At 42.8% G+C, this 24,968-nt stretch overlaps 1 protein-coding gene across 1 annotated transcript in view; it reads left to right on the forward strand.

The window, feature by feature from the left end:
* aldh1a3 (aldehyde dehydrogenase 1 family member A3) overlaps nt 1-24,792 on the forward strand; it is a 43,897-nt gene extending 19,105 nt beyond the window's left edge. The window contains exons 3-13 of the mRNA XM_062963091.1: nt 1,110-1,250; nt 5,196-5,325; nt 5,601-5,662; nt 7,332-7,460; nt 9,116-9,229; nt 13,701-13,803; nt 15,307-15,491; nt 17,410-17,574; nt 20,783-20,940; nt 21,182-21,256; nt 22,954-24,792. Coding sequence (XP_062819161.1) covers nt 1,110-1,250; nt 5,196-5,325; nt 5,601-5,662; nt 7,332-7,460; nt 9,116-9,229; nt 13,701-13,803; nt 15,307-15,491; nt 17,410-17,574; nt 20,783-20,940; nt 21,182-21,256; nt 22,954-23,026 — 1,335 coding nt within the window. The 3' untranslated portion in view covers nt 23,027-24,792. The remainder of the gene's footprint in view (nt 1-1,109; nt 1,251-5,195; nt 5,326-5,600; nt 5,663-7,331; nt 7,461-9,115; nt 9,230-13,700; nt 13,804-15,306; nt 15,492-17,409; nt 17,575-20,782; nt 20,941-21,181; nt 21,257-22,953) is intronic.
* Nucleotides 24,793-24,968: the final 176 nt, after the last annotated feature.

Consider the following 24,968-nt stretch of genomic DNA (forward strand, 5'->3'; position numbering starts at 1 on the left):
GTATATTGGAAACTAGGCAAGTGAGGTTTATATATCTGTGGAAAGTCCAAGGTGGGAGAAAGAACTCTTGTTTTTTGGAAGCAAATGTGAAGGTTGTTGTTGATCCCCTTGATTAGCATTGATTAGCCTTTTTAGTTTCAAGGTCTGGCAGAAATAGTCACTTCTTTCCAAGACGAAGAACCATAGGGGTGATGAACCATAGGGGAGAGAGTACCCTTTGGGTTCGACCGCTTAACCAATTACAGATCCACCTAATACCGTGTTTCCCCGAAAATAAGACAGTGTCTTATATTAATTTTTGCTCCCAAAGCTGCGCTCGGTCTTATTTTCAGGGGATGTCTTATTTTTCCATGAAGAAGAATTCACATTTATTGTTGAACAAAAAATGAACATTATATACTGTACAGTAGTTGTCATCACAAACCAGCATAACCAAACTGTGAATCCTATCAAGAATCTCTTGTTATTACCATTATTTCCATGTACAACACTCTATGGTATGTATATTTACCAGCTTCCAAACAAAAACTTGGCTAGGTCTTACTTTCAGGGGAGGCCTTATATTTAGCAATTCAGCAAAACCTCCACTAGGTCTTATTTTCCAGGGATGTCTTATTTTCAGGGAAACAGGGTAGTAGTTTTGCCTGGCCCACATTTGACTAGTTTGCTTGCTAGAAGGTAATGGGGGACTTTGTTGAAGAAGGCCTTACTGCAATCAAGATATGCTCCATACACAGCATTCCCTGCATCTACCAAGCTTGTAACTCTATCCAGAAAAGAGATAAGATTATATATGGTTTATACTGACAAAAAATAACTTAAGAGGTGTTTGTATGACAAGGATGAAAATTAAAGATTTTGCCTCGCTAGACCACAATCTGAATTTAGTGTGATTGTGCTCTTATTACTTCCACGTGAAATGTTATACAAGTACAGTAGAGTCTTGGTTATCCGACATAAACTGGTGGGCAGAATGTCGGATAAGCGAAACTGTTGGATAATAGGGTGGCAGAAGAAGGAGCCTCTTCCCCTGTTGCTGGGGAAGAAACTGGTTTTGTCCAGAAGGGATGCCTTGACTGTTCTCTTCTTTCCTGGACTTTGTTTTGCAGCCTGATGTTGACAAAGCCGTGGAAGCAGCAAAGGCGGCTTTCCAAAGAGGATCCCCATGGCGGCAAATGGATGCCGTGAGCCGAGGGAGGCTTCTCAACAAATTGGCCGATCTCATTGAGCGAGACCGCGTGCTGTTAGCCGTAAGTGAAGGAGGCACATGGGACCAAAGATTGCAAAAGGATGCCATGTTTTCTGCATATTTTTCCTTTTCGCATTTTCAGAAGTAGAGAAACGCACAGGTTTCCGATGGTGAATTGTATGTGATTCCATGGATTGGACCAGGGGCCCCATGGTCTCTTCCAGCCCTGGAATTCTATGAATCCAAGACAAGTTGTGGCAACGAGCCTTAAACACATTCAGTAGAATGGATGTATCTTGCATCTTTATTCCTTACATCACTCCTCTGGCTGATAAATAGCGACCTGTGGTTGTCTATTGCTTTCACCAATGGAAATCCTATTAGAATTATCTCCCCGGGGAGGCGGGGTTGCGGTGGTCTATCGTGATTCCATCATCCTGACCAGGTGCCCTGTTCCGCAATTTTCAGGATTCGCATGTGTCCATCTGAAAGTGGGTAACCGGGACAGTCTGGGGCTTCTACTTGTGTACCGACCACCCCGCGACACAGTAGTCTCCCTGCCAGAGCTTGCGAGGGTGATCTCCGATGTGGTGTTGGAGTCTCAGCGGCTTGTTGTGCTGGGAGACTTTAACGTCCACGCGGAGGCCGCCCTGTCTGGCGCAGCTCTGGACTTCATGGCTGCCATGACGACCATGGGATTGTCCCAAGTGATATCAGGGCCCACCCATGTAGCTGGCCACACTTTGGACCTAGTCTTTGTTGCGGACGAGGGAAATGTCAGTGTGGAAGAGCAAAAAATTCTTCCATTGTCATGGACCGATCATCACCTGATCAGCTTTAGACTTACTGTAACCTCTAACCTCCACAGGGGTGGTGGGCCCATTAAGCTGGTCCGCCCCAGGAGACTTATGGACCCGGATGGATTCCTGATGTCTCTTGGGGATTTTCCTGCCATGCTGGCTGACGATCCTGTTGATGTCCTGGTAGATCTCTATAACACGGAGGTCTCTAGGGCAATAGACACGATCGCCCCTGAGCGTCCCCTCTTGTCGCATCGGTCCAAACCAACCCCCTGGTTCACTGGGGAGCTGGCAGTGATGAAGCGTACGAGGCGGGGGCTAGAGAGCCGTTGGCGGAGAACTCGAAGTGTATCCGACCGAACACGGGCTAAAGCCTCTCTTAGGGCATACTCCGTGGCAATGCGCGCAGTCAGAAAGACTTTCTCGACTGCGCGCATTGCATCTGCAACTAATAGACCAAGAGAGTTGTTTCAGGTGGTCAGGGAGCTCCTCCATCCCCCTGAGGAGGAGGGGCCTTCTGATCACCTGACAACCCGATGTGGCGAGTTTGCACATCATTTTGCAGACAAAGTCGCTCGAATTCGCTCCGACTTGGACGCTGACATTAGTGCAGAACCAGGGGATGTAACCGAGGCACCTGTCTGTCAGATTTTATTGGATTCATTTCAACTTGTTCAGCCTGATGACGTCGACAAGGTTCTTGGAGCGGTGAGGGCGACCACTTGCATCCTAGATCCTTGCCCATCCTGGCTTATCAAACTCGCCGGTGGGCGGCTGGCTGATTGGTTTTCGGGTATCATCAATGCCTCTTTGCAGCAAGGGCATGTTCCATCTTGCCTTAAAATGGCAATTGTGAAGCCCATTTTAAAGAAGGCGACTTTAGATTCATTATTATTGAATAACTACCGGCCAATCTCCAACGTCCCATTTTTGGGCAAGGTCCTGGAGAGAGTGGTTGCTTCTCAGCTCCAGGAATTCTTGGTTGAGACCGATTATCTGGATTCGTCACAGTCTGGCTTCAGGCCTGGTCATGGGACTGAAACGGCTTTGGTCGCCTTGGTGGATGACCTCCGCAGAGAACTAGACAGGGGGAGTGCATCCCTTCTGGTTCTCCTGGACATCTCAGCGGCTTTCGATACCATCGACCATGGTATCCTTCTGGGGCGGCTCTCGGGAATGGGTCTTGGGGGCATTGCTTTGCAGTGGCTCCGCTCCTTCCTGGATGGTCGTTCCCAGATGGTGAAGCTGGGGGACACCTGCTCGGACCCCTGGCCTTTGACCTGTGGGGTCCCGCAAGGTTCCATTCTCTCCCCCATGCTTTTCAACATCTACATGAAACCGCTGGGAGAGGTCATCCGGGGTTTTGGAGTTCGGTGCCATCTCTACGCAGATGACACTCAACTCTACGACTCTTTTCCACCAAACTCCAAGGAAGCCGCTCAGACCCTAAACTGGTGCCTGGCAGCTGTGTCGAACTGGATGAGGGCTAACAAGTTGAAGCTTAATCCAGACAAGACAGAGGCCCTCCTGGTCAGTCGTGGGACCAGTTGGGGTATTGGGTGGCAACCTGTGCTCAACGGGGTTGCACTCCCCCTGAAGGCGCAGGTCCGCAGTCTGGGGGTCCTCCTGGATTCATCTCTGGCGCTTGATGCCCAGGTGTCGGCGGTGGCTGGGAGGGCCTTTGCACATTTAAAACTTGTGCGCCAGCTGCGACCATACCTCGAGAAGTCTGATTTGGCCACGGTGGTCCATGCCTTAGTTACATCCAGACTGGATTACTGCAATGCTCTCTACGTGGGGCTGTCCCTGAAGACGGCCCGGAAACTCCAACTGGTTCAAAGATCGGCAGCCAGATTTCTAACGGGAGCCGGCTATAGGGAGCACACAATGCCCCTATTAAAGCAGCTCCACTGGCTGCCGATAATCTGCCGGGCCCAATTCAAGGTGCAGGTTTTGACCTATAAAGCCCTACACGGCTTGGGCCCTACCTATCTCCGTGATCGCATCTCCTCCTATGAGCCAGTGCGGACCTTGAGATCTTCCGGGGAGGCTCTTCTCGCGCTCCCACCACCGTCTCAAGTGCGGCTGGTGGGGACGAGGGAACGAGCCTTCTCGGCAGTGGCCCCCCGGCTCTGGAATGCATTGCCAAAAGAGATCACGCAATTCCCTACATTATCCGATTTCCGTAAGGAACTGAAGACCTGGTGGTGTCGGCAGGTTTTTGAATAATTAATATTGGACTACCGCCGACTTCTGAGCCTGAATATATTGCATAAGATTTCCCTTTATGGTTCCCGTCCCCTTGATCTGGTCATGTAAGTGTGATTTATTGTTATAATTGTATTATTTTACTTTGTTTAATAATGTGTATTATGTTGTTATGTAATGTTTGTGTTGCTTTTATGACTGTAAACCGCCCTGAGTCCCATCCGGGAGATAGGGCGGTATATAAATAAAGTTTTATTATTATTATTATTATTATTATTATTATTTGGTATGAAAAGGAAATACAGTAGAGTCTCACTTATCCAAGCTAAACGGGCCGGCAGAAGCTTGGATAAGTGAATATCTTGGATAATAAGGAGGGATTAAGGAAAAGCCTATTAAACTTATTAAGCCTATTAAAGCCTATTTTAGTCGGTTCTTGTAAGCCGCCCTGAGCCCTAGGGGAGTGGCGGCATATAAGTTTGAAAAATAAATAAATAAATAAATAAACATCAAATTAAGTTATGATTTTACAAATTAAGTACCAAAACATCATGTTTTACAACAAATTTGGCAGAAAAAGCAGTCCCATACCAACACAACTTGCACTTTCGGCCTAGTTTCTTTGGATCCAACTCAAGATTTTATCATTATATTTTTGTATGTGATTTTTTATGACTTGTTTTATTGCTGATTGATTTTTTTATTGCTCTGTTTTTATACTGTTGATATCCGGGCTTGGTCCCATGTAAGCCGCCCCGAGTCCCTTCGGGGAGATGGGGCGGGGTATAAAAATAAAATAATAATAATTATTATATTCAATCTGCGGTAATGTTATGTTGTAATTACTGTATTTACGAATTTAGCACCAAAATATAACGATATATTGAAAACATTGACTACAAAAATGGCTTGGATAATCCAGAAACTTGGATAAGTGAGGCTTGGATAAGTGAGACTCTACTGCAAAGCCAAATGCCTTCTTTTTTGCCTCGCTTTAGACCCTCGAAACCATGGACACAGGGAAGCCATTTCTCCAAGCTTTCTTCATTGACTTAGAAGGCTGCATAAAGACGCTGAGATACTACGCTGGGTGGGCTGACAAAATCCAAGGAAAGACCATACCAGTGGGTAAGTTGGACTTCAAGGTTTGCCTATCTTGAAAACATTTGTGTTTCTGCAGGCCTGTCTTTATTGTCACGGTTAAAGGTGGCCTGGCTGTTTAGGGACAACCCTGTTGAATCGCTCCCATTTCTCCCATTCCATTGTGATCCTAGCTTTCCACTAAACCGGAATGGTTCAAGGGGAGACCACCAAGTATGCAGTTCACCCAGTTTCCTTCTCTTTTCTAAAATCATCGCTGAGCATTAATTGTTGCATAACTTACATTCTGAATTATCTTGCAGATGACAATTATGCCTGTTTTACCAGACATGAGCCAGTGGGAGTTTGCGGGGCCATCACACCTGTGAGTACAATGTTCTGTTTTCCACATAGTAGTAGGAACCTTACTCTCTCTTTCCAGAAAGTTTTAATGATGGCTTTTAAAATTCCACTGTATGCCTCATTTTTGTTTTGTGGATTTCAATATGTATTGTATGGAAATATGCTTTAATAAACCGTATATACTCGAAGATAAGCTAAGTTTTTCAGCCCTTATTTATGAGCTGAAAAAGCCTCCCCCGGCTTATATTCGGGTCGAGGTCAAGCCGGCAGCCGGAGCCTGGAGGCCACAATGTTTTCTTTTCCAAAACCTCCCTTCTTCGCTTCTCCTCCCAAGCTGGTTATCTTATTTTTTGAGAGAGAGAGAGACAGAGAAGAAGCGAATGTTTTCAAAAGCGAAAGGAGAATGTGAGAGAAACCCTTGCAAGCCAGATTGCATGGGTAGAAGGAGAAGGAAAAAAGATATTCTTTCAAATTTGCACGATTCATTACTACTACTACTACTACTACTACTACTATTATTGCAAGAACATTTGAGTCCAAAGGGAGGAAAGGAGGGAAAAGAGAGCAACAGAAGGTGTGTATTTCTTTTTATTCCTAAGGAAACAAAAATGAGGTGGGAGCGGGAGAGAAGTTTTAAAAAGCCTTTTCTGGCTACTTTTAGAGTTTGAAAAAGGGAGAAAGAAAAGAGGTGGGAAAGGGTAGGAGAAAAGAGGACAAAGTTGTTTTTAGGGGGGCTTTGTTTTGAGAGGATTTGCAAAGGTTTCAGGGGGAAATACACATGTGAAATTAGTATATATAATGACAAGCTGTGCCCAGCCACGCATTGCTGTGGCGAAGTATGATGTTATGGGAAATCAGATAATCTGTATTTTATAGGCAGTGTGGAAGAGGCCTAAGTGAGGCCTAACTCTGCCTGTCCCCTGGGGTGAGTGGGTTGCTAGGAGAACAAGTGGGTGGAGTTTAGCCTTCTAACTGGCAGCAATTGGATGAAAGCAATTATTCCTCTCCCTCTAATTAGGACTTTATTTTTCTTTTCTTTTTGTTGTATGAACGTAGAGGCATGGATGAGGGGTTGTGCTGCCAAGTTTAGTGTTTCTGGGATGTGTAGTTTTGTTGTTTTGTCCTAGGCCGAAATTTCATTACCCTTTTATATATATAGATAGATCTATATCTAGCTATGCATTATTTATGTAGGCATTATATGTTTGCCTGTTACTATGTTGGAAGCTGGCCTGAGTCCCCAGGGGGGGATGGATAGGGCAGGGGACAAATGAAGCTGTTGTTGTTGATGATGATGATTATTATAAAGTTATTGTTGCTTTTCCATTTACAGAGTTAGTTTACTGTTTTTCTTTGAAATACAGTAAATATTCAAAACATTTAACCCACTGATGCCTCAATTAATATAATTTTATTGGTATCTAATTTTATTTTTGAAATTTATCATTAGCTGGTGCATTTCCCACCATCGACTTATATTTGAGTCAATAAGTTTTCCCAGTTTTTTGTTTTTTTTTTGTGGTAAAATTAGATGCCTCGGCTTATATTCGGGTCGGCTTATACTCGAGTATATAGGGTATGTATTTTGCATTTTGAAACTATGTGAAACTATGTTGCATTTGTTTATGTTTTAGTAATGCTGTTGATTCTCTAAGGAGGCCACACTGAAACGCCATACTTCTCTGTTTCAGTGGAACTTCCCTTTGCTGATGCTGATTTGGAAGATGGCGCCCGCTCTCTGCTGCGGAAACACTTTGGTCGTGAAGCCTGCTGAGCAGACCCCGCTGACTTCCCTGTATGTTGGTTCGCTAATCAAGGAGGTATGCAAATTGCTTGATTATAAAGGTGGCAAAGTAAAATAAACTTTATTTGTAGACCGCCCTATCTCCCTGGAGGGACTCAGGGTGGTTTCCTACACATATAGCAAACATTCAATGCCAACAAAGAAACATGAAATTGGCATGGGTATTTTGGCTGTGTTCACACAGGAGAGAGATGTGGTCTGTCCAAGACAGAATAAAGAGGGAGCATGACTTCAGGAGCCTCCGGTGGCTCAGCAGGTTAAAATTCTGAGCTGCTGAACTTGCTGACCGAAAGGTCGGAGGTTCAAATGCGGGGAGCGGAGTGAACTCCCACAGATAGCTCCAGCTTCTGCCAACCTAGCACTTCGATAACATGCAAATGTAAGTAGATCAATAGGTACCACTCCGGTGGGAAGGTAAAAGCACTCCATACAGTCATGCCGGCCACATGACCTTGGCGGTGTCTACAGACAACGCCGGCTCTTCGGCTTAGAAATAGAGATGAGCATCAACCCACAGAGTCGGACATGACTAGACTTAATGTCAGAGGAAAACCTTTACCTTATGACTTCCCTGGATCGAGACACTAGACTCCTGTTTATGCAGGCCGGAATTCCATTGGCTTTTTTAACTGCCGCATCACATTGTTGGCTCGTGTTCACTTTCCTGTCCATGAGGACTCTTTTTCGCATGTACTTCTGTCGAGCCAGCCATTGTCCCCCATTCTGTATCTTTGTATTTCATTTTTTTTCTAAGTGGAGTATCTTGTATTTGTCCCTGTTGAACTTCATAATTAAAGGGAACTAACACATCAAACATCCAAAGTCTCTTACATGTAAAGTATATAGGCAAGGTAAAGGTTTCCCCCTGACATTAAGTCTAGTTGTGTCCAACTCTGGGGGTTGGTGCTCTTCTCCATTTCTAAGCTGAAGAGCTGGCGTTATCCGTAGACACCTCCTAAGTCATGTGGCTGGCATGACTTCATGGAGTGCCATTACCTTCTCGCCGGAGTGGTATCTATTGATCTAGTCAATTTGCATGTTTTTGAACTGCTAGGTTGGCAGAAGCTGGGGCTAACAGTGGGAGCTCACCCTGCTCCCCATATTCGAACCGCTGATCTTTCGGTCAGCAAGTTCAGCAGCTTAGCAGTTTAATCCGCTGCGCCATCAGGGGTAGTATATAAATAATACTAAATATATCTATATAATATTAATATTGTTTTTAGTTTACAAATCCTCCTCTGGTCATCTTCCTCTGATTCTTTCTACATTCTGTAAAGTTACTGGCCAGTTACTATAAGTTTGTATAGATGTGTTTGTTTACTGTTTTGATTTGGTTTGGTTTGCTTCTATTGTTTATTATGGCATTGAAAGTTTGCCATCTTTTGTTAGAAACCTCCCTCAGTCCCCCGGCGAGTTAGGGAAGGTAATAATAATAATAATAATAATAATAATAATAATAATAATAGATTTCCATTCTTCTTGAAGGTCCTATGTATTTGTTTGTTGCAAAGCTAAGGTTAATTTGTCCATTTCGGCCACTTGAAAAATGTTTGTAATCTAATCTGATATTGGGGTATTTTGTTGTTTCCATAGTTTTGCATATTCAATTCTTGCTGCTGTTATCAGATAAGGAAAGGAAAGAAAGAATAACCCCCTTATGGCACTTTTCAGGCAGGGTTCCCCCCCGGAGTAGTGAACATTGTGCCGGGATACGGCCCCACGGCGGGCGCTGCCATCTCGACACATCCCCAGGTGGACAAAATAGCCTTCACCGGATCAACAGAGGTAAGACGTCCCCGAATTGGGAGAAGGGCGGCATAAAAGCAACCTAAATGTATGGTAATAAGGAACCTAGACACTTGCTGTTGTGTCTTTTGCCCTGTTAAAGGCCTATCACACCCAGCAGACCTCTCTGGGCCGTAATTGACCGTAATATATATATACTAGCTTGGGGACCCGGCGTTGCCCGGGTTATTTGAAAAAGGCATTATTTGTCTTTGATTGTTAGGTTTTCTCAGTTTGGAGTGGGTGAACTACAATTCCCAGAATTGTGGATCAATCCTTCCCAAACCCTGCCAGTATTCAAAGTTGGTCATTTTGGGTCTGTGTACCAAGTGTGGTCCAGATCTAGTCATTGCCTGGGTGCAGTGCTCTCTGGATGGGGGGGGGGGGGGAATGCTACAACTCCCAGATTCCAGGGGAAATTGTCCCCAAACATCTGTCAGTATCCACGGCAGACTATGTTGAGCCTATGTGCCAAGTTTGATCCAGATCCGTCGTTGGCTGGGTTCAGTGCTCTTTGGATGCAGGTGAACTACAACTCCCAAAATCAAGGCCCATTCTCACAAACCCCTGCAGTATGTTCAGTTGGTCATGAGGCTTCTCTGTGCAAAGTTTGGTCCCAGTCCATTGTTGGTATGGGCCACTGTTTCTCTGGAAGCAGGTGAACTATAACTCCCTTTTCCCCAAAACTTGTCCAGTATTCTCTTCTGGTTATGGGGGCTCTGTGTGCCAAGTGTGGTCCTGGTCCATCATCGGTAGGCTTCGGAGTGCTCATTCATTGCAGGTGAACTATAAATCCCAGGATGTACTACTCCCAAATGTCCAGGCCAATTCCCCTCAAAACCCACCAGTATTCAAATCTGGGCATATTGGGTCTGCATGGTAAGTTTGGCCGAGAGCCATCATTATTTGGATTCATAGCGTTCTGGGTGTAGGTGAGCTACAACTCCTGTATATTCCCCAGTAGGAGTGACAGTGCTCTGACTTGATGGAGGGTGAACTCCAACTTCCACCATGTGGAGTCAATCCCTAAACTCCTCCAGTAAGTTTAGTTGCAGCTCAGTTCTGCTGTGTTTGTTATGCAGAGAGATTGGAAAGGAAAGGGCAGTGGGCGGGGCCATGCAAATTCCACAACAATGGAGAACCCTGGGATGCCTGGCTGTGGTGGAAGAAAAAGCAAAATCTAGGATAAAATGGTCCCCAAACGAAAGCATTCCTTGGGTGGTGGGCTGTAGTGTTTGGGAAGGACATTGGCAGGGGATGGGCTGCATCTTCATGGCACTCACTGTAACCTCAATGTCAGTAGAAAAGAGTGACTTGCTAGATTCTTAACCCTGGGAAGTATAGCCTGTTTGTGGAGGCTGTCGGCTGTCTGTGTGAGCAGACATCCATGCCACATACACACATATGGGCTTTTGCTTTTATTATGGATTTAGATAGATTTAGATTAGATTTAGATTTAGGATAGATTAGATTAGATTAGATTAGATTTAGATTCTAATTTAGGAACCCAGCGATGCCCAGGTTAGATCATTTGCAACACTATTTATGAGAAAAAAAATTAGTTTTTGCTTTTGTTTTTTGTGAATGCACCCAACAGAAAATGCATGAGGATGTGGGTAAACTATAATTCCCAAAAAATCATGGGTCAATCACCCCCAAACCCCACCTGTATTCACAGTTGGGAATGCTGGGTCTGTGTGCCAAGTTTGGTCCAGATCTGTCATTGACTGGCTCAGTGTTCTCTGGATAAAAGTGAACTATAACTCCCGGATGTAAAGGCCAGTCACCCCAAAACTCCTCCTGTATTCAAAGCCATGTTGGTCTATATGCCAAATTTAGTCCAGATCTGTCAGTGTTTAGTGCTCTCTGGATACGGGTGAACCAAACCCTGTATATATCCAAAGTTGGGCATGGTGGGTCTTTGTGCCAAGTTTGGTCCAGATTCATCATCGGCTGGGTTCAGTGTTCTCTGAATATGGGTGAACTACACCTCCCATTCTCCAAGGTCAATCATCCCCAAACCCAGCCAATATTCAAAGTTGATTATGTTGAGTCTGTGTGCCAAGTTTGGTCCAGATCTGTCATCGGTGGGATTCAGAGGACTCTCTGGATGCAGGGTGAACTATAACTCCCACCAGGTGGGTCACCCCAACCCCAACCCTTCCAATATGTTATGTTAGTCATGAGTGTTCTGTATGCCAAGTTTGGTCCAGATCCAGAGAGCTTCAGAATGCTCTCTGGCTGCAGGGGAACTATAATTCACAGACTGTATTATTATATACGTAGAGAGATAGATGATTTTAATGTATAATGGCTTATAAATAAATTCTACCTGAACACAAGGAAAAACTTATTGACTGTAAGTGGTGCTGAACAGTTATGACTGTGAGCAGTTATGGAAAATTGCTCTCGGCACTAAATGTATAACCGAACGGGGTGACAGGGATTCTGGAGAGGGAATACTACCATCTACTGGCCAAGCTGCGCTGATTTCCCTCTGCAATATGGATTTCACAGGTTTACTTAAGGAAGCAATACTCAGGCCCCTTCTACACTGCAATATAACCCAGATTAATGTTTTACCTGCAAGCATCTATCCCAGAGTTAGAATTAATGGCGCTAGTTACTGTTGTCAAAGTTATATTCCAAACGCAGTGCATCCAGTAGGAATTAATGGCACTAGTTGCTGTTAACAAATGTGTATTCCACACAATGCATCCAGTAGGAATTAATGGTGCTAGTTACTGTTGACAAAGTTGTATTCCAAACACATTGCATCCAGTAGGAATTAATGGTACTAGTTACTGTTAACAAAGTTGTATTCCAAAAACAATGCATCCAGGAGGAAATAATGGTGCTAGTTACTTTTAACAAAGTTGTATTCCAAAACCAGTGCAACCAGGAGGAATTAATGGTGCTAGTTACTGTTGACAAAGTTGTATTCCAAACGCAATGCATCCAGTAGGAATTAATGGCGCTAGTTACTGTTGACAAAGTTGTATTCCAAACGCAATGCATCCAGTAGGAATTAATGGCGCTAGTTACTGTTGACAAAGTTGTATTCCAAAAGCAGTTCATCCAGGAGGAATTAATGGCGCTAGTTACTTTTAACAAAGTTGTATTCCAAACGCAATGCATCCAGTAGGAATTAATGGCGCTAGTTACTGTTGACAAAGTTGTATTCCAAACGCAATGCATCCAGTAGGAATTAATGGCGCTAGTTACTTTTAACAAAGTTGTATTCCAAACGCAATGCATCCAGTAGGAATTAATGGCGCTAGTTACTGTTGACAAAGTTGTATTCCAAACGCAATGCATCCAGTAGGAATTAATGGCGCTAGTTACTGTTGACAAAGTTGTATTCCAAATGCAATGCATCCAGTAGGAATTAATGGCGCTAGTTACTGTTGACAAAGTTGTATTCCAAACGCAATGCATCCAGTAGGAATTAATGGCGCTAGTTACTTTTAACAAAGTTGTATTCCAAACGCAATGCATCCAGTAGGAATTAATGGCGCTAGTTACTTTTAACAAAGTTGTATTCCAAAAGCAGTTCATCCAGGAGGAATTAATGGTGCTAGTTACTTTTAACAAAGTTGTATTCCAAACGCAATGCATCCAGTAGGAATTAATGGTGCTAGTTACTGTTGACAAAGTTGTATTCCAAAAGCAGTTCATCCAGGAGGAATTAATGGCGCTAGTTACTTTTAACAAAGTTGTATTCCAAACGCAATGCATCCAGTAGGAATTAATGGTGCTAGTTACTGTTGACAAAGTTGTATTCCAAACGCAATGCATCCAGTAGGAATTAATGGTGCTAGTTACTGTTGACAAAGTTGTATTCCAAAAGCAGTTCATCCAGGAGGAATTAATGGCTCTAGTTACTTTTAACAAAGTTGTATTCCAAACGCAATGCATCCAGTAGGAATTAATGGTGCTAGTTACTGTTGACAAAGTTGTATTCCAAACGCAATGCATCCAGGAGGAATTAATGGCGCTAGTTACTTTTAACAAAGTTGTATTCCAAAAGCAGTTCATCCAGGAGGAATTAATGGTGCAAGTTACTGTTGACAAAGTTGTATTCCAAACACAATGCATCCAGTAGGAATTAATGGCGCTAGTTACTGTTGACAAAGTTGTATTCCAAAAGCAGTGCATTCAGGAGGAAATAATGGTGCTAGTTACTGTTGACAAAGTTGTATTCCAAACACAATGCATCCAGTAGGAATTAATGACACTAGTTACATTTAACAAAGTTGTATTTCAAACGCAATGCTTCCAGCAGAAATAATGTTAATTAGCTGGAATCACAAGAAACATTTTTCTAGAAACTTGGAGGTTTGCATTGCATGTGTGCGGGAATCCATGCATCCAGAAGCCTCCTCTCCTTTTTCTGCACGGAATTGCATGGATCTCAATGGGCCAGAACAAATCCTGACTTGACCGGTTGGTTCTCTTCCTCTTGGCGCAGGTTGGGAAGCTGATCAAAGAAGCGGCTTCAAAGAGTAACCTGAAGAGAGTGACGCTGGAGCTGGGTGGGAAGAACCCGTGCATTGTCTGCGCAGATGCTGACCGTAAGTTTGCAAATGCCATACCTTCCCAATGTTTTGGTTCGACTGGGTCCATCCATACTACGGATGTAATGCATTTGACACCACTTTGCCATCCATGGCTCAATGCCACGGAATCATAGGAGCAGTAGTTTTACCAGCTCTATTGCCTTATCTTTTGCCGGCACCTCACCAAGCCACAACTATTATTATTGTTGTTGTCTGTTTGAAGCAAGTGTGAATGTTGCAATTAGCTTGAATGGCATTGAGTAGGCTTGCAGCTGCAAAATAAATCAGTGAGGGTGTCTGCATACCCTGTTTCCCCGAAAATAAGACATCCCCAAAAAATAAGACCTAGCAGAGTTTTTGCTGAATTGCTAAATATAAGGCTTCCCCGAAAGTAAGACCTAGCAAAGTTTTTGTTTGGAAGCATGCATGCCGAACAGAACACCAGAGCGTGCAGGATTGGTAAATGTACATACAAGTTGTACATGGAAATAATAGTAATACAGTAGAGTCTTACTTATCCAAGCTAAACGGGCCGGCAGAAGCTTGGATAAGTGAATATCTTGGATAATAAGGAGGGATTAAGGAAAATCCTATTAAACATCAAATTAGGTTATGATTTTACAAATTAAGCACCAAAACATCATGTTGTACAACAAATTTGTCAGAAAAAGTAGTTCAATACGCAGTAATGTTATGTTGTAATTACTGTATTTATGAATTTAGCACCAAAATATCACGATATATAGAAAACACTAGCTGTGCCCAGCCATGCGTTGCTGTGGCTAGGACTTAATCTTTCTTTTCTTTTTGTTGTATGAACATAGAGGCGTGGATGAAAGGTTGTGCTGTCCATTTTCGAGGTTGTGGGGCATTTAGTTTAGTTGTTTTGTCCGGTGCCGTGATTCCATTACCCTTTTATATATATAGATTGACTACAAAATTTGACTACAAAAATGGCTTGGATAATCCAGAAGCTTGGATAAGCGAAGCTTGGATAAGTGAGACTCTTGACAGGAGTCACAGTTTGTCTGGTTTGGTTATGTTGGTTTGTGATGAAAACTACTGTACAGTATATAATAAATGTTCATTTTTTTTTGTTCAACGATAAATGTGAATTCTTCTTTATGGAAAAATAAGACATCCCCTGAAAATAAGACCTAGCACATCTTTGGGAGCAAAAAATAATATAAGACACTGTCTTATTTTCGGGAAAACACGGTAGTGGCCTCTGTTGTATGTGTGTTTTATTTTGTTCTTCCAAAGTGTCAGACCAACACTGCCAATTAATGTAGAAAATACTAAACAATTACATCAAGGGCTAGTGAAATTCTGGTCCTCTGGGTATTCGGTGCCATGTCTCATCAGCCACAGAAGCGTGGATTTTCGATCCAGCGGCATTTGGAAGTCCATAGGGTCCTCACCCTTAGCGTTCAATACTTAGAGACAGGACAGAGCAGTTGTTTGTGTTCTAATGAGAGCTCTCCCCTCTACTCTTCTCCCCTTCCGGGCTGCTTCCAGTGGACCTGGCCGTGGACTGTGCGCACCAGGGCGCCTTCTTCAACCAGGGCCAGTGCTGCACGGCGGCCTCTCGGGTCTTCGTGGACGAGCGGGTCTACCCGGAATTTGTCCGGCGCAGCGTGGAATATGCCCAGAAGCGGCTGGTGGGAGACCCCTTCGATGCCAAAACCGAACAAGGGCCACAGGTTAGCCTTCTGCTTTGTTTCTATTACTGTTAATCGAATATTTCCAGATTTGTTTTTCAGACAAAAGAGGAAAATGGAACAGTCGGGTCAAAAGGGAAAAAAAGATGGGGGAAGTAGTGGAGTTATTATGAGATTAACTTTTAGATTAAATTGATTTAGTCTGCTGTCCTTCCAGAGGCTTTAAAGAAGAAGGCTTTTAATTTCAATTCTGTGGTTTTAACATTGAATATGCATTGAATATATTTGAATGTGCAAGAGGTGGATGGTAAAGAAGGAGAATAATAATGAGAAATAAATAATAATAGTAACAACAACAACAATGGTTTTAAACTGAATTTTTAAATATTGTTTATATTTAATTCTGTTTTAATGTATGTATATTTATATATTTTTTATATATTTTGGCCCCTGGTGGTGGCACAGTGTGTTAAAGCACTGAGCTGCTGAACTTGCAGACCGAAAGGTCCCAGGTTCAAATCCCGGGAGCGGAGTGAGCGCCCGCTGTTAGCCCCAGCTCCTGCCAAACTAGCAGTTCGAAAACATGCCAATGTGAGTAGATCAATAGGTACCGCTCCGGCGGGAAGGTAACGGCACTACATGCAGTCATGCCGGCCACATGACCTTGGAGGTGTCTACGGACAACGCCGGCTCTTCGGCTTAGAAATGGAGATGAGCACCAACCCCGAGTCAGACATGACTGGACTAAACGTCAGGGGAAACCTTTACCTTTAGATACCCAGAAACATCCTGCAGCAGAGCTTTCCAAACTCTGTCTCCTGACACGTTAGAGGCCGAGCTGTAGCACGGGGCCGGGCTGTGGCGCAGGCTGTTGAGCAGCTGCAATAAATCACTCTGACCATGAGGTTATGAGTTCGAGGCCAGCCCGTGGCAGGGTGAGCACCTGTCAATTAAAAATAAATAGCCCCTGCTCGTTGCTGACCTAGCAACCCGAAAGATAGTTGCATCTATCAAGTAGGAAATAAGGTACCACTTATAAAAAAAAAAAGTGGGGAGGCAAGTTTAACTAATTTACGACCTGGAATGAGGAAGTGCCGTCAGAGTGGATGATGAAGCAGCTGCTCCCCCTTGTGGCCAGAATCGAACATCCCCTCAGAAGGTTAAATTGCCTCTGCGTCTGTCTGTCTCGGTCTCTGTTTGATGTGTTTATGGGCATTGAATGTTTGCCCTATGTGTGTATAATGTGATCCGGCCTGAGTGTCTTTTGGGGTGAGAAGGGCGGAATATAAATACTATAAAATAAATAAATAAATAGTGTATATCAGCTGAAGTGTGCGTTGTGCAAAGGTAGCAAGAAATGACAAAACTTTTGGAAATGTGTGTTATTATCTTACAAATCATATATTTAAAAATAAATAAAAACCAGAGTACTATTATTTTTCGGAACATCTATACATTATTAGGAGCCTCCGGTGGCACAGCGTGTTAAAGCGCTGAGCTGCTGAACTTGCAGACTGAAAGGTCGCAGGTTCGAATCCGGAGAGCTGAGTGAGTGCCCGCTGTTAGCTTCAGCGTCTGCCAAACTAGCAGTTCGAAAACATGCCTATGTGAGTAGATCAATAGGTACCGCTCCGGTGGGAAGGTAACGGCACTCCATGCAGTCATGCCGGCCACATGACCTTGGAGGTGTCTACGGACAACACCGGCTCTTCAGCTTAGAAATGGAGATGAGCACCAACCCCCAGAATCTAATAATACTATAAAATAATAATGATAATATCTTTAAAATTGCATCCTAATACTTTTATGTCAAGCTGCTTGACAGAAATTTTATACTAATGCTTTTATGTCAAACGCTTTGAGTACTCCTTGGGGAAATAAAGTGGCGTATAAATAATTATAATAATTATATCACAGCAGGTATAACGGCTGCACGGCTTGTCTTTTCCTGTTGCAACAGATCGACCAGAAACAGTTTGAGAAGATCTTGGAATTGATAGAAAGCGGGAAGAAGGAAGGAGCGAAGCTGGAGTGCGGTGGCTTGGCGATGGGGGGCTGCGGCCTGTTCATAACGCCGACCGTCTTTTCGGAAGTCACCGACAGCATGCGCATTGCCAGGGAAGAGGTATGGGGTCTGCTTCAATTGCTGAAAACTAATGTCAGCTGAAAAGCCATTGGAACTCAATTAACTCTCAATTAACTTCCCAGCATGCTCAAGCAAAAGCAACTTTTCCCAGCTTGACTGTTCTTCCACTTTAATAACTATTGCCATGTGCCATCACGCCTGGGGCTATAACTCTTAGTGAAAGAGGCATGGACGTGACATCTTTCCCCAGGGGATTGCTTCTTGCCCTCCTTTAGGGAAACTGGAACTCCCAAGGACCAAAACACTGTAGATAACTCAAAACTGGTTTTATTGTTCACAAAAGGTTATCCCAATAAGCTGGAAGTTTCAAAGGGGTAAAGGAAAATATACATTACAGTCTTTGGTTGTCTTAAGTCCAAGGAGCTCTGCAGCTGAGAAGCTTTTCCAGGTCCCTCTTTCTCAATGGCTGTGAATGCCGGAGCAATCCTCAGCCTCAGTCCAAATGGCCTATGTTTGAAGACACAGTCTTCCTCTGATGCCAAAGAACTGATTTGAAGGCGCTTGAGACTCCTCAATCAGGTTGGCCCTAAACATGAATCATAAGTCTCAAGGGTAAGAACCTCAGAATTGGTGCTGAGAGGTAACTTAATCAAGGGCTTTTAGAGCCAAGTCCCTCTCTCATGTCCATCTGGTAGAAAGCTTGATGGTGGAATGAAAAAGGAAACACTGACCCACTCCAGGAAAGGGTGGAGTCAAGCAATTGAGCTGAGGGAGCAATGTAACTGGTGCAAACAACATTGATTGACAGCTATAAATAATCAATCAATCCAACTACATTTACAGGGTAAAAGCAAAATCAGGCATGATACAACAATTCAAATCTTGCAACTTACAGTTCGACATATAGATGGTGCCACTCCTGCAGTCACATGCCATGTTGTCCACACTGCGGTGTGAGATGTTGGCTTGGTTGTAGGGGAAGGTGTCTGTGTGCAAGAGTTGCTATGCAGAAAAGTGGAAACATTATTTGCGTGGAAGTACAGTAGAGTCTCACTTATCCAACATAAACGGGCCGAAAGAACGTTGGATAAGCAAATATGTTGGATAATGAGGGATTAAGGAAAAGCCTATTAAACATCAAATTAGGTTATGATTTTACAAATTAAACACCAAAATATCATGTTATACAACAAATTTGACAGAAAAAGTAGTTCAATACAAAATAATGCTATGTAGTAATTACTGTATTTATGAATTTAGCACCAAAATATCACGATTTATTGAAAACATCGACTACAAAAATGCGTTGGATAATCCAAAATGTTGGATAAGCGAGTGTTGGATAAGTGAGACTCTACTGTACATACATACAACCTATTGGTTCAGGCAGGCTTGTAAAGATGAATGGTTTTAAGGTCAATTCAGGGGCTGCTGTGGTTTTTAACTTTGAATTTGTTTGAATGTTAAAATCTTGTTTATATTTTAACGTGCATATATTTGTATATTTTAAATGGTTATGAGTCCCTGCGGGGAGATAGGGTGGTATATAAATACAGTATTATTGTTGTGGTTGTGGTTGTTATTGTTGCTATTATTATTATTATTATTATTATTATTATTATTATTATTATTATGCTGGTGTTTTTATGTCACACTGCTTTGAGTCCCCCTTTGGGGAAGATAAAATGGGGGTATGAATAATAATAATAATAATAATAATAATAATAATAATAATAATAATAATAATTTATATATTGTTAATAATAATAAGCATATTACAGCTGGACAACATCAAGCATGAACATGTGAAAACTGTGGTCAGCAAAGAATACACACAAAGGGTCAGAAAAATTCTCAAAAGCAAGATCAATGGAGGCAACACCATCAAGGCCATAAACACCTGGGCCATACCTGTCATAAGATATACTGCTGGCATTATAAATTGGACACAGGCGGAACTGGACAATTTGGACAGAAAAACAAGAAAACTCATGACCATTCATCATTCACTGCACCCTCGCAGTGATGTTGACCGGCTATATCTGCCTAGAAGATCAGGGGGCAGAGGACTCTTACAAGTAAAACAAGCAGTCAAAGAAGAAGAACATGCCCTGGCAGAATATGTCAAGCAAAGTGAAGGACCTGCTTTGATTGAAGTCAAAAATCAGGAACTCCTCAAAGCACAGCAGACAAAAAACCAGTACAAGAAACCCGCACTACAAACTAGAGCTGACAGCTGGCACAACAAAGCATTGCATGGAAAGTTCCTTGACAAAATTGAAGGAAAAGCTGATAAGGAGAAGACCTGGCTCTGGCTCACAAATGGGACCCTGAAGAAGGAGACAGAAGGCCTGATCCTTGCAGCCCAGGAGCAAGACATCAGGACAAAGGCAATTCAGGCCAAGATCGAAAAATCAGCTGATGACCCAAAATGCAGACTGTGCAAGGAAACAGACGAAACCATTGATCACATCCTCAGCTGCTGTAAGAAAATCGCACAGACTACAAACAGAGGCACAACTATGTGGCCCAAATAATTCGTTGGAACGTATACCTCAAGTACCACCTTCCAGCAGCAAAGAACTGGTGGGATCACAAACCTGCAAAAGTATTGGAAAATGAGCACGCAAAGATACTGTGGGACTTCCGAATCCAGACTGACAAAGTTCTGGAACACAACACACCAGACATCACAGTTGTGGAAAAGAAAAAGGTTTGGATCATTGATGTTGCCATCCCAGGTGACAGTCGCATTGATGAAAAACAACAGGAAAAACTCAGCCGCTATCAGGACCTCAAGATTGAACTTCAAAGACTCTGTCAGAAACCAGTGCAGGTGTCCCGGTGGTGATCGGCACATTAGGTGCCGTGCCAAAAGATCTCAGCCGGCATTTGGAAACAATAGACATTGACAAAATCACGATCTGAAAATACATCACACAGTCCTCAACACTTGGGAAGTGTTTGACTTGTGATTTTGTGATACGAAATCCAGCATATAGATCTCGTTTGCTGTGTCATACTATGTTTTTGTGTCAATAATAATAATAATAATAATAATAATAATAATAATAATAATAATAATAATAATGAGCAGCACCTTCTGAAGCATCTGCATCTGTTCTAAAACCTGGAGCAGAGTCACTTTCCATTGATGCGACTCAGCCAGCCTCTGCTGCTAGAATCTGAGAGTATGCCAACCATCCCTTAATCTTGAATAAAAGCCCTGTTGTTTTTGACCCAACAGATCTTTGGACCTGTGCAGCCTATCATGAAGTTTAAAAGTATGGAGGAAGTCATCCAGAGAGCCAACAACACAGAATATGGACTCACGGCAGCCGTCTTTACCAAGAGCTTGGATACAGCACTGACATTAGCATCTGCACTGCAGTCTGGGACTGTCTGGTAAGGCGCATTTTTCTTTGTTCGTCTTGTTTCTAGCAGTCTAACTTTGATCCAGCCTTCTCTGGCAAGGCTGTTCAGATAGAAAGACCGCAACTTTAATGTGCATATCAGATTTGCAGATCATTTCCTAATTCATTGAGAAATCGTGTGACGGTAATTGGAGCATGTACAGGCGCAGGATCAGAATGCCAACAGTATGAGAAAATATTAACTCGGTGCGGCTGTTTTGCTTCTTCCACAGGATCAACTGCTACAATTCCCTCTTTGCAGAAGCTCCCTTTGGTGGTTTTAAAATGTCGGGAAATGGCCGAGAACTGTAAGTAGCTTCCTTTCCGTTTCCATCTTTCTCTCTTCCATCTCTTCCCTTGCTTTTCCAATTTTCGACATCTTGGAGGTTTGTGCTTGGTACCAGCCACGGGGAGGGGGGGGGGGGGAAGTGCTGTCGCTCCATCTCTCTGCTGAAGAACTTTTGTTCGTAACTTCCTCCTTTTGATTTTCCTGGCATTTTCCTGACATTTCCTTATGGGTGCCTTAAAACATCTCCTTGCTTTTAAGCGGTCCTTATTTATCTACTCACATTTTGCTTTCGAACCGCTAGGTAGGCAGAAGCTGGGCTAAAGATCAGGAGCTCACCCTGACCCAGGCTTTGAACTGTCAACCTTTTGATTGACAAGAATTATTGCAGCTGGTGGTTTAACCTACTGTGCAAAAGCCCGGCCCTATCTGATGTCAATATATAATAATAACTAAACACAACTGTCTATTCTAAACAATATCTGAAAAATATGCACCACGATAAAGGTTCAATGGGAAAAATACGAAGAATACAAGAAGAACTCAAAGGGAAAATAAGCAAAAGAAGAACCCGAGAATGGACACTTTGAACTAGACCAGATTATAAAGGGAAAATGAACAAGAAAAGGAAATTAAACCGCAATGGACAGAAAGCGGAAGACCAATTAGAACTTTTTACTCCCTAGTACCCCTGTAAATCTCTGCACTTACCTAATCCCTACCCTTTTTTTCTCACTCCCACATTTGTGATATTTCAACCTTATTGTTATTTTCCTTTACTCACCTATCTTTTTAACCTATGTAACACTCAAAAAAGCTTGAATAAAAATCTAATTTTTAAAAAAACATAGAACACAATATGTATATTAGAGCATCATATACATAATAATGTTAACAATAATACAAATAATAATACAACTGATAACCAAATTCTGTCAGCTGTAGTGGCACACATTCGTAACTTACAGAGTATAAAGATTTATAGACTGCAATCATCCAGATTTAAATGCTACACAGAGCAGTTTTCAGTATAAAACATATATCAGACATATATCAACAAGACTCCAACTAAAGTTTGTTAGCGACACAGTATGTGTACATTCAGTCTCTCCAAAATGGCATGTAATATGCTGTATAACTAAATCTATCAGTGTGCAAATCAATTGGCTCAAACCTGGCTTGGAGTCAAAACAAATCAAAGTCTCTGTAGTCTTGGAGCAGTTCTATAGGACTCCTCAGGATGTAAATGCAGTCAATTAGCCATAGCTTCAGTTTGTTGACAGTTTTTCAGAGATAAGCTTCTAAATAGAGGAACAAATGTTGCAGTTGTTTATAGTTCTCAGCCAGGAAGCCCGATCAAATAGATGTTATTTTAGAGTAGCTGGCTGTGAGCTGAAATAAGCTGTTTACGTGAAGTAAGCTGTTTACATAAGCCGTTTACTACTGGTTCCCAGGTTTACTCCAGTTTCAGTTAACCCTTCATCTGGTAAGCGGCAATGTTTTGAATATCTGTATTGTTGGCTCAGTTTCAAGTTTTATGTTCGCAGTGTCTACGTGCTGATTGTGGATTCTATAGTGCGAGCCCTATCTGATGTCAGTCATAAAACATTTTCAGGAAGGGTTGGGATTGGGTTTAAGATAGGAGGAAAGAACAAAGAGTTGTACAGGAAAAATTGTAACTGAATCTCAAAAGGCCTTCTCCTCTTCTTCTTCTTGCAGCGGCGAATATGCTCTGAGTGAATACACCGAAGTGAAGACCATCACCATTAAGCTCTCGCAGAACACTCACTGAGCGAGGGATACCCGGAGACCGAAAACTGACACTCTGAATGTTGATATCTATAGTAACTGGATGGATGGAGGGAGGGAGGGAGCGACAATTTGGGGGAAAGTGATAGTAGCGCTGCCTTTTCTTTGAAAACCCAACCACACCTTGTTGCGTGATCCAGTTCCAAAGTCAACTTAACTGGCTTTCCAAAATGCACAACGAGTGACGTTGTCGTCCGTCTCCTACATAGCACACTTCAGTGGCAGGGGACCTTGATCTCCAGCAGTGTGGCAGGAGAGCCCATATGGCCTTAAGAGACTAGGGTTAGAAATCGTGGCATCTTCCAGATGTTGTCAAACTACAACTTCCTTACTCGCTTTTGACAATCCAAGCTAGGATGCCTTGGAGGTGTTTATCAACAACATCTGGAAAGTCGGATGATCCCACGCCTGCTGTGGATCAAGGTATTCCCGGTCAGAAGGGCCAAATGTATTCAGCAAAGCCCTGTGAACAAAACAACTCCATGTGTTGTCGAAGGCTTTCATGGCCGGAATCACAGGGTTGGAACTCCACTTGCTTTTGCTATTGTGTCTCACATTCTCCAAATTCCGTCATCTCAAGTTGTTTAAACGATCCAAGAAATGGGTTACTGTGAGTTTTCCTGGCCATATTCCAGAAGCAATCTCTCCTGACATTTTGCCCACATCTATGGCAGGCATCCTCAGAGGTTGTGAGGTCTGTTGGAAACTAGGCAAGTGGGGTTTATATATCTGTAGGGCGAGAAAAAGAACTTAGCTGTTGGAGGTAAGTGTGAATGTTGCAGCTGGCCAATTTGATTAGCATTGAATGGCCTTGCAGGTTCAAACCCTGGCTGCTTCCTGCCTGAGGGAATCCTTTGTTGGGAGGTTTTAGCTGTCCCTGATTATTTCCTGTCAGCTAACACCACTCAGCAAAGAATTCCCCCCCAGGGAGGATGCAGCAAGGCTTTGAAGCTGCGAGGCTATTCAGTGCTAATTAAGCTGGCCAATGGCAACATTCACACTTGAGTTCTTTCTCCCACCCTGGATATTATTCCATAGATATATAAACCCCACTTCCCTAGTTTCCAACAGACCTCACAACCTCTGAGGATGCCTGCTATAGATGTGGGTGAAACATCAGGAGAGAATGCTTCTGGAACATGGCCATACAGCTCGGAAAACTCAAAGCAACCCACTGATTCCGGCCATGAAAGCCTTAGACAAGGCCATGAAAGCCTTAGCACCATTGGAAAGCGTATGTTGGACTACAACTCCCAGGTGCTCTGGTTGGGGGACAATGGGAATTGTATTCAAAAATATATTAAATATCCTGAGCTTTGCATCAAGAACATTCCATCCAGTTTGAATGGCTGACACTTAGAAATTGGCATCGGAAGTTCATTTTCTTTTCTGACCTAAATGTCTTATAACTTCTTACTGTAACATATATATCTCTACACACTGAATTTTTCTACGTTGGATATTAAAATATCATTAGGGCACTAATTGTAAAGTATCGTACAATCCCATAGAGCCTTTTATATTCTTTCATTGCATGTTAGTGCTTTTTTTTCTATGTATGAAATATTACTTCTAAATGTTTTTAAAATATATATATAAATATATTTATAAACTAGAACACAATTAATCTAATGTATTTTTTATTGCTGATTGTACATGGAAATGTTATGTCTGTTTTTAATTGGAAACTCTTGTAATATTAGCTCTACAATTATTAATTAAAGAGAGAGTTTTGTGATGAGCTTGAAACAGACTGTGTGGGCTGTGTCTTTTGTATGGCATTTCATGCTCTGCTTGCTGTGAGCTGAATGCTCAACTATAAGCATATTACATATTTTGGGTGCTCTGCTGTTTTTGTATCCTTAACACCCAGAAAATTGACAGCCTATAAGGGGGGGGGGGAGAGTCAGGGGTTCAACCCCCCC

The sequence above is a fragment of the Anolis carolinensis genome, unplaced genomic scaffold, assembly GCF_035594765.1.
Source record: "Anolis carolinensis isolate JA03-04 unplaced genomic scaffold, rAnoCar3.1.pri scaffold_11, whole genome shotgun sequence".
NCBI lineage: Eukaryota > Metazoa > Chordata > Lepidosauria > Squamata > Dactyloidae > Anolis > Anolis carolinensis.